Here is a 10,581-nt window from a genome sequence, read left to right on the forward strand (position 1 = left end):
AAAATCATTTTTCATAAACATGCATGTGAGATGTCCAAATTGCGTTATGATCTAGACGCAAATAATTCTGTCCATTTATTCATTATAATAAATGATCTACTGTCTTATAACCTTAATAAAAAAGGTTATTATAGTGTTAATTTCGTTAACCCATTGGTATTTTGCATAATTAATGTGTAATGCATTGAACATTACATAAATAACAGTAGAAACACAAGTTTCCGATCATAACGAACACATTTAAGTAAACAAAACTGCGGCAGCTCATAACTCTGCAACATTTTCAGCATGATTATCTGTTATTTTGCTGATATTTTGGATAAAATGTTTTCAAATTACGACAACAAATCGATATCTAAACAGCAATTATTAAATAAATAATTCTTCAATGTTCTGATGTCTAGATATTTCTCTCTTTGCACAAAAATGGCCAAGCAAACCTCGATTGGCGACAACTCACAGCGTATGATAAGCAAAGGGTTACTAGCGGGTAATTCCTGTTTTCGCCAATCGCGTCAGTTTTGGAGACTTTTTTACCTGCACTGGCAAAATGGATGGTTTGTTGGTTTTTTTAAAAAACATAGCAAAATTTTATTATCTAAAGACCAGTATATAAAGTCATTCAAGTACTACATTAATCCTCCTTATTTTTAATTGCAGAATTTAAAAATGGATAAAATTTTCATTGGAAAAGTTTGAAAATTGTGAAACTTACATTATGATAATACCCAAAATCTGTTACCTACAGACCGATCATTAAATTAGCTATTTAATAAGTTTTATAAGTACCTGTAGTCCGGTCATTTTAGACAATGGAAATAACAAAAATTCCTGGAAAACTAAATTTCTGTTGGGACCTTGGGTTTAGCATTACAAATAAAGTGCCGAAAGTCCCCGTCGATCCCATGTGAACTAAAAAGGTTATTTGGGGTCAAAGGTCAGAATTTTAGGTTTTTTGGATTTTTCTCAAAAACGGTAAGTTTTATCGAAAAGTACCTCAGACCAAAGTTGTAGATCTCAAAATTCTCTGTAAAAATGGTCCTCACGATTTTTTCTCCAAGACCAAACCATTTCCCAGATATTGCCTACCCTCAAAAGACAGCCAGTCATTTACAGAATCCCCTCTACTCGCATGTCCTTGAATAACATCTGGCTATTCTAGTCCGTGTGAATTCGTTCACATACCCAGGGGTGCCCAACCCACTAAGGGCAAAGGTGCACGCCCCTCATCATCGCAGAGATCCCCCCCAAAAGCAAGCCTCCCCCCAAATGAAAAAATACCCCTCAAAACAATCTCCCTAAAAATTTCGATGTTGCAATCTGGGCCATGACCCCTCCTAGGTGGGCACCCCTGACGTACCTGCTTCTTTTTTAGTTAAACGTGCAGTTCGAGTGAATAAACGTATTTATTACAAGCATCTACTGTTGTTTGTGCTGATCCATATTTAAGAAAAATGTCACAATTTTGCTTTATTTGCAATAAACTTTGGACTGAAGGTGAAACTGTTGTGCTGGGCAGTCGTGGAATGCGAACTTTATTTGATGCAAGTGTCGGGAGAAGTTATAAGAATGCTGATTATTTAAGAAGTCAAAAGTTCGTTACAAGTCGCGCGGATTTCAGAAAATCATACACCCGGAAAAGTTCAATCTCTGCAGCAATGTGAGGATGAACTTGCCAGTACTTTAAAAGTAAGTCCTCCTCGTACTGTAGCGCGATTAAGTGAATTTGAATCCAGCTTTTGTTTTCAAAAACACTGCTTATTTTGTGGCTGTGAAGTGGATAAGGAGGCTGAGTAGAAGAAAGCGCAGAATTATCGCAGAAAAATGCATAAAGCATTGACTAAATCATACTCAAAATTAAAACGTGCAAGGGCAACTTTTGACACACCTCAGAACGATCTTTAGCTAATTGTAAAAGGGATTCTTTGAACGCAAGTGTTGAAAATTTATGAATTTTTCTGCGATAATTCTGCGTTTTGTTCTTCTCAGCCTCTACATCCGCTTTCTCGCCACAAAATAAGCAGTGTTTTTTACAACAGAAGCTGGATTCAGATTCACTTAATCCCCCTCTAGTACGAGGTGGACTTACTTTTGAAGTACTGGATATGTTCATTAGGGTGGATTGAAGAAAATCAAAATCTGAAAAATGCTAAGTAATAGCCCGGAAAAGTTGCCTTTTGTAGAGATATTTGGTTATGCAAAAGGATTTTGACCGCAAAAATATCTTGAGGTGTCGCTCGCGCCTTGAAGTTGACCATAAATACTTAAAAACTGGAAAAAGTTACAATAATTTCATCAAATATCAAAATTGGATAAATTTGACTTTATCAGTCTTAAGAGCAGACTTTTTGTGTGGATTACACATTGCATAAGATCATTTTAATAATAAACTGTATTTTAAAGTTCCACACATATGTTGAATCTTGAATTTGACCAATATAGTGTCAGAATTGAATAACATTGTGTTGCTCCGTACTAAGAGAAAAAATATTAGAAGTTATGATTTGTAAAAGTTTGCTTTCATATTAATTAATTCTTACATAGATAAGGAAAAAATAAGTAGTAAAAGCATTTCTTATCTAGTTAAAAAAAAATGTTAATTCTCCTCTTAACCCATAACTTTGGCTCAAAATGTCAAATTTACCTAATATAGAGAACAAAGGTTAGCTATAAAATTTAAAAAAAAAATAGCTTGCAAACAGCCCACATAAATCACCCTTTGAAACAAAAGATGTTAGGAAATTTTAATGGGTTTTGAGCCCTCTAACTGTAATCACATAAAACAAAAGTTTGGCGTGCGAGTTGAACTATAATACTTCTCATAATTTTCATTCTTGATTGAAATTGTGGCTTGATGGTATTGTGGCTTAATATTTCTAGATTCTAATTGGACTCTAATAAATCCATCCCTTTGGTTTAGACAACAAACTGTACCTGACACTTCTTTCTCTTATTTTTCCTATTGTCTCACTGCTTTAGTATGACATTTGAGGTTTTGAAAACCATACTACTCAGTAGGTACACCATCAAGCAATTTCTTTCAAAGTTTTATCGGAAATCCCCTTTTTGACTGAGGGAGCTGCCGAGTTTTACCGGTTCTGCTTATCGATGAGCTCCATAGTAGGCCCTCAGCTTCAAAATTGAAATCTGGAATTATAAATGTTCATTGTCCATCTTCGAACTGGTCGTCGTAATCCGTCTCAAAACAAGTTCTCTGATGATGGTCATCCACAATGCCTAGTGTTATATTTTTTAGATTCTTAAAGTAACCAATTTGCAGAACGAGAGCTGATGATCGAAACATAGTACGGTGGCAAGTTTGAAGAATTCGATTGTACAGCGAAAATTTACAATCCCTGATTTCAACTTGAGTTCTTTGATAAGCAGAAGTGAGAAAACTCGGATCATCTTAAAAAAGGAATATCATATAAAACTTTAAAAGAAATGGTGCTTGAGGGCATAACTACTGAATTATATGATTTCCAATACCTCACATTATACTAAAGCAGTGAGATGATGCGCAAAATTAGATGAAGAAGCGTCAACCACGGTTTGTTGTCTAACCAAGAGAGATAGATTACTTAGAGTCATATTACAATCCAGAAATCTTACCCACTATGTATCACTAAGGCCAAACATTGTCAGGAATCTAGATAATAATGCAACTCACCAGCCAAACTATGTTTTATTGTATGAAATGTGGTTACCGTTTGAGAGCTCAAAAAACATTTAAAGGGGGGCTGTTTTGAGGGGTATTTTTCTCAGTTTTTGGAGGGGGGGCTGTTGCTTTTGAAGGGGGGCTCCGCAAAATTGAGGGGTGCTCCCATGCCCTTAGTGGATTGGGCATCCCTGGGTATGTGAACGACGCCACACGAACTAAAATAGCCAGATGTTATTCAAGGCCATGCGAGTAGAGGGGATTCTGTAAATGACTGGCTGCCTTTTTACCGTACGCAATATCTGGGAAATGGTTTGGTCTTGGAGAAAAATCATGAGGACAATTTTTATAGAGAATTTCAAGATCTACAACTTTGGTCTGATGTACTTTTCGATAAAACTTACCATTTTTGAGAAAAATAAAAAAACCTAAAATTTTGACCTTTGACTCCAAATAACTTTTTTAGCGCACATGGGATCGACGGGGACTTTTGGCACTTTATTTGTAATGCTAAACCCAAGGTCTATACAAAAATTTAGCTTTCCCGGAATTTTTGTTATTTGATCACTGTTTTTATGTCTAAATTGACCGGGCTACTGCTGTCTTTTTATTTTTATGTATGATGTTCTAATTTCTACTATGCAATAAAAACAAATTGACGTCAAATTTGAAAATTTTAAAAATTGCTCAGAATTAACTTTTTTGCTCCCACCTTTTGAGAACTACCCGATGGTGTTCTTTCATTTAAGGATAAAAAAAATGAACTTGGGATTCTGTCGGTTGTAACAAATTACTAAGTTTAAGCTCAGGTTGTAGAAAATTTAATCACACTGGAAACCTGAAATTTTTGGAGCTTCAAGTACTTTTAGTTCTTAATACATTTTTGTATTTTTGTGAGTTTGAGTTCATTAACTTTTGTGTAGTACGCAAGCAAAGTCTTGACAAAATGCAGTAGAGATATTTTTCCTGGATTTTAAAATGTCATAAAGCTCGTACTTTATCATTCTATTGTCAATATACATGTTTTTAAGGGGTAAAAGTTGCAGAGTGTAAATTGATTTTTCAAAATATATTGTCATCCAAAGTGGCTACCAAAATCGCTCTAGTGAAAACTAGCCTATTTTCCAATGTGCTGTATCTCAAGTTTGTTAACTTGCATCTTGATTTTGTTAGTGCCACTAGAAAGAACAGTTTTTTGTTTTTGTTTTGTTATTTTCAAGTGATTTTCTGTGTGTTTTTTCTGTTTCTATCTTATTTAATTTGCAGCCAAACTTTTTAAAAGAAAAATAAACTATTTCCGAATAATAACAGTTGCAAAATCACTATAAACGGTTTCCATGGCAATCACCATTCTTTATTCATTGTTAAACAAGATCGTAAACGACAAAAAATATTTCAAGCTCATTTTTTCATGTTTATCTGAAAGAAAAGCTATTTTTATATGAAAAAATATGGTTTTTTTTTTTTTTCTTTTTTTGGAATCAACAAAATGAAGATGCAAGGTAACAGACTTGAGCTACATTGCATTGAAAATTAGCTATTTTTCACTTGAGCGATTTTGATAGCCACTTTGGATGACTATATTTTACAGAATCAATATTGCTTTGTAAGTTTAACCCATTAAAAACATGTATATTGACAACATGATTACTAAGTATGAGTTTTTTAATCATTTTCTTGCAGAATTTCTGACATTCTAATATCCAGGAAAAAAATTCTCCACTGCATTTTGTCAAGACTTTGCTTGTGTGCTACACAAAAGTTAATGAACTCAAACTCACAAAAATACTATATCGTATTGACAATCAAAAGTACTTTAAGCTCCTAAAATTTCAGGCTTCCAGTGTCATAAAATTTTCCGAAACCTGAGCTTCCATAGCAATTTGTTTTGACAGAAATAATTTCAAGCTCATTTTTTGATCCTTTTGTGGAAAAACACCATTAAAGAAAAAACTTATTTTGATAGAGAAAAACATGTTCTTTCTAATGGTCTTAACAAAAGAAAATGAGAGGTGACGAACTTGAAGTACAGCGCTTTGAAAATAGGCTATTTTTCACTTGAATGGTTTTGATAGCCATTTTCAATGGCAACCTCAATTAGAAAATAGATGTTTAAGCTTTGTATCTGTAACCCGTTAAAAATAAGTATATTTATAGTAGAATCAGAAGTAGGATCTTTTGAATTTTTTTTTGTTTAGATTTTATGCCAACCTAAAATCCAGGACAAATTTTCTCCATCGCACTTTTTCATGAATTTTCATGCATGCTACACGAAATTCAACGAGCTCAAGTTAACAAAAATACTTGACTTTATTAACGGCCTAACATGCTTTGAGCTCCCAAAATTTCAGGCTTCCAGTGTGATAAAATTTTCTGCAATCATAGCCTAAAGATCACAATTTGTTACTTTGGGAGATCTTAGATCCTCAGGATTTCGATCTCGGGAGCTGAAAACTTGCATAGCTTAGTTTCAAAGGCATCTCTATACCTCTCAAGGGCGCCCATATGAGGAGGCAAGAGGGAGGGCTCAAGCCCTCCCCCCCCCCTTAGAATTTAGAACTTCCTTGCTTTTAGTGCTTTTTTCTTTGTAAAATGTAAAAACATTTTTTCTCCAGCTATTAATGAATAAGTTATTAAAAATGTCAAATTGAAATAACTCTAATCTGCACTGAAATCAGTTTCCATGTGGAAAATATCCTGCTAAACCATGGGGAAAATGTCTGAGCCCCCCCCCCCCCCTTATAATTTTGCATATGGGCGCTCTTGACACCTGTAAAAAATTTCAGCCAAATCCGGGAGGTTGAGCAGAGACCACTTGATGTGAATGACTCATATATGTTTTACTTGCACTGAATCCTCATTGCCAGCTTCATAAAATGAATGATTTTTAGTTTGGATGTCAATGCATCTTTGTGCTCATGTCTATGTCAAATTCTGCTTTTTTTGGCAGCTTCTTGCTCGGCTCGATTTAATCAAATGCTGTGTACTGTTCAGTCCCATTCTTGAAAATTTCCTGGTTTTGATTTGTATCTCTTGCACAAATATCAGAAAAGCAAAACAGTTGTGGTTAAAAACACACATTGCTATTTATTGGTTGCAATTTCAACAGTGTTTGTGAGCAACCATTCACAATTTTTGTATTCATTTTCCAAATGAGTTTGTCGTGAAACACATGCTTCACTGAAAATTACATGCCTTGCTTGAGATTTCAATCATTTTACTTCCTCCAAATATTTCAATTATTTTTATGATTGGGTGTATTTTACCATATGCTACCTAAAATTTGCTTATTTTATTCATTATTTCAACATTAGTTTTATTGTATATTCTAAGTTATCGCCCTATGGCCAGGGTTAAGACAGAAATACATGAAATACACCTCCAGCTCAGTCATTTCCAGCCGGGGACTGCAGTTTCGTGCTTATTAGCACTCTTCAGCCCAGCATAGGAAAGTGACTGAGCTGGAGATGGAAAAACCTCTTAAGAAAGCCAAGAGTGCCGAACAAAGTAGTTGCTAATATAGAATTAGCTCAGACCAGACGAGTGACCGAAACAATGGTTCGGTTCGACTCGAACATTGAAGGCAAGGCATGGTATGGTATATTCAGTAAGTTACCGCCCATTAGCCAGGGCTAAGGCAGAAATACATGAAATCCCTGGCTAATGGGCGGTAACTTACTGAATATACCATACCATGCCTTGCCTTCAATGTTCGAGTCGAACCGAACCATTGTTTCGGTCACTCGTCTGGTCTGAGCTAATTCTATATTAGCAACTAGTTTGTTTGGCACTCTCGGCTTCCTTAAGAGGTTTTTCCATCTCCAGCTCAGTCACTTTCCTATGCCAGGCTGATGAGTGCTAATAAGCACGAAACTGCAGTCCTCGGCTGGAAATGACTGAGCTGGCGGTGTATTTCATGTATTAGTTTTATTGCTTCAAATTATTTTAGAAAAAATGCAAAAGTCAGTAGAAAAAAATTGGTTCGACTCCGGCAGCCTTGAATTTTAATGAAACTTAGCGCAGTTACTTTTTTTTATATATATATTTAAGTAAGCGTACAAAATATTTATGGTGAACCTCAAATGGTTGAGCCTTTGCAGCCTGTTAAAATTCTTGGGATTTCATGATTAAATAAGGCAACTGCAAGTTGTGCTTTTGATCCTGAAATAGTATTATGAAGTTTTTTAAACCAAATTTTGAGTTCCATTGTGAAGAAAAAAGATAATTAATCATTTATATATTTATTTTCAGTTTGTGCTATAAAAAATATGTTCTATTATGTAAGGAGACCTAAGTTAAATTTTTACTTTACAAATGTACTTAATTCTAAAATTTACGTTCTCATTTTCAACACCATAAATTCAAATGTTTTTTTATTAAAAAAAATACTTTTCTCTAAAAAAATAAGAAAAATTGACAATATTAAGTGATTTAACCATGATTAAACTCTGGCTAGATCAACCCTTTAGTTGAGGACTCGGGTCCGAAATTGCTGCCTCTCTTTCAAAATGTAAATTTATGTAAAACTAAACAAATTTTGCAAGAAATGGTGCAATGTCCCAAATTTGTATAAAATAAGATATTAGTAGCAAAAGAAAAGCAATAATAGCAAAGCCATAGTTAAATATCTTGACGAAAAGAGATTTAGTTTCTTTTCCTTCAATTTGCCTCCTGCTCCAAAAATGTATGCTAAAAAATTTATCACAGAATGCTTTAATGTACAACTAGTTTTCTAACACACGCACAACAGTTATCCCCATTTTCCTAATTTTGTTTTACAAATACTATGCTTTAAAAATAAAATGTGTCATGTATTAATTGCTACCCAATTATTAAAAACATATTAATACAGAAAAAATTCGAATTATCTTTGAAACTGCTAAATTAGCCATTCTTTGTTTCATTTTTGAATATCATGGCTTCCAGGGGCTTTTTTGATGCAGTTTCCGGATATCATCCCTTTTCTGCTTGATTTTACAAAAAAATTTTAGATTTCCTCCTTTTTGCTCTCTGACCACTCTTATCCTTCAAGCATGGAGCTAAAAAGCAAAATATTACTGGAAGACCACAATTTTGAAAATTACCAAATTCTAACATACAAAACAAGTCAATTTGCTATGCTTCGGAGCCTCTTAGCACCAATATCTGGGAAATTGGGTACAAGTTAGTTTAGACTCCAACTGAGGGGTGCTCTTCAAAGCTCTTACAAAAAAAAATTATTATGTTAATGTAACATCAATAGATGCAAATAAAAATAATAGGCAGACTGGTTTTGAGAGCAGTCACCTCCTTCATCAGTGCCCAACTGAAGGATAGAAAACATTGAAGAGTGCTGTTTAAATACTTTAGGGACGGCTGCTGCATTTGCTGAGCACCGATTGGTTATTGAGGTATTTGAAAATGCAAAATCGAACTTGTTTGGCAGAATCAAAGAAATGTGAGGGATTGCAAAAGACTCATTATGCAATGTATATACTGAGAGTTTTCTGTATATAAAAAGTTTCCAAAAAAATCCAGCACGCAGACAGTGGAAAGTTTGCAAATGACCTTAGCTTCAGAAAAATTCAATTTGTAACCTGCATTCAAACAATATTTCACAATTTTAACTTCTTTATCTGCGCCTATTGATGTTGCATTGATTTTAACATTTTCAGTGCTAAATACTTGATTTTAGTTTTGCTATGCGTATTTTTCAGGTGGCATCAAGGTTTTCATATTGTTCCAATTATAATGAGCTCTTTAATTAAATTCTACTCTCTACTGCTATTACTACTATCAGAAAGGGAGCATAATTTGCCCTTTTTTTTCTAATCTTAACTTATATTATAAGCCGATTCTTCCAGCAGATAATTTAAATATTTGCAAACCAATCTTAAGGAATCTGTGAGCATTAACGAGCAGGAGGTGGAGTCTCATAGTTCTGAAAATATTTTATCTCTTAGGTTTTTTAGTCTAACAAGAGAAAAAATTCAGCCTTATTTCATTGTTACCGGTAAAAATCTTTCATTCTGCCTTTCGCCAAAATAAGAACATTAAACTAACTACAATTCCTTTTTTAGACTCTTGAGTCACAAATAAGTCCAAATTCTGGAATTTTAATATTTCAGACAGCATTGGAATTCAAAAGGAAGAATGATTCATTCAGGATATCATCACTGAATCATTAAATACTTGACTGTTTTATATTTTTTGGCATTTAAATTTATAATTTCTATCTTTGATTAGATGAAGAACTGGTTTATCACTGGTGGACTTCTTGCTGTAGCTGCTGGAACGATGGTAGCATATAAACAGTATTATGCATGAAAAAATGATATACCGTTTATATGTACAGTGTATGAGTGAAACTATTGAAGTCATATTTGTGATTGTTTCAAAATATTGGTTGTAATTTTTGATATTATACTCAGATGAGGAAAATTATTTGTACAGTTTAGCTAATTATAACGACATTTAATAAAGTCATTTTTTTTTCTAGTATTGTTCTGATGTATTATTCATTGTTTAAAATTTTTAAATTATTTTTATGTGTCAAAACAAAAAAAAACATTCATTTTTCATATTTTGTCTTTTGACTTAGCAAATTTAAAAACAGCACTTTAGTGAATTTTTCTAAGATGTAAATTTGATTTTAGTTATGTACACCTTAAAATGTTGTGACAAACACTAAGCTAAAAGTGTTTACCAGTCACTCTGCAACTAAATAAAATGAATTTTCAGGTCTGCTTTCGAAGTATTGGACATTTATTCACCTTTGACAACTTCATTCTCCTTCAATTCATATTGACCTTTTATAAGAGTTATTAGAAAAATACCTGGAACTTCAAATACTGCAATTAAGTAAATTGTGCAATAACTGTTCTTTTTCTTTTTAGTTATGGCAATGAAATATAGTGTTAATACTTGGATATACCATGTTAAAT

The 10,581-nt window shown here is 33.6% G+C and overlaps 1 protein-coding gene across 1 annotated transcript in view; it reads left to right on the forward strand.

The window, feature by feature from the left end:
* LOC129217467 (peptidyl-prolyl cis-trans isomerase FKBP8-like) overlaps positions 1 to 10,138 on the forward strand; it is a 66,746-nt gene extending 56,608 nt beyond the window's left edge. The window contains exon 11 of the mRNA XM_054851770.1: positions 9,884 to 10,138. Within this exon, the coding sequence (XP_054707745.1) occupies positions 9,884 to 9,964 (81 nt within the window). The 3' untranslated portion in view covers positions 9,965 to 10,138. The remainder of the gene's footprint in view (positions 1 to 9,883) is intronic.
* Positions 10,139 to 10,581: the final 443 nt, after the last annotated feature.

This window comes from Uloborus diversus, chromosome 2 (genome assembly GCF_026930045.1).
Source record: "Uloborus diversus isolate 005 chromosome 2, Udiv.v.3.1, whole genome shotgun sequence".
Classification (NCBI taxonomy): Eukaryota; Metazoa; Arthropoda; class Arachnida; order Araneae; family Uloboridae; genus Uloborus; species Uloborus diversus.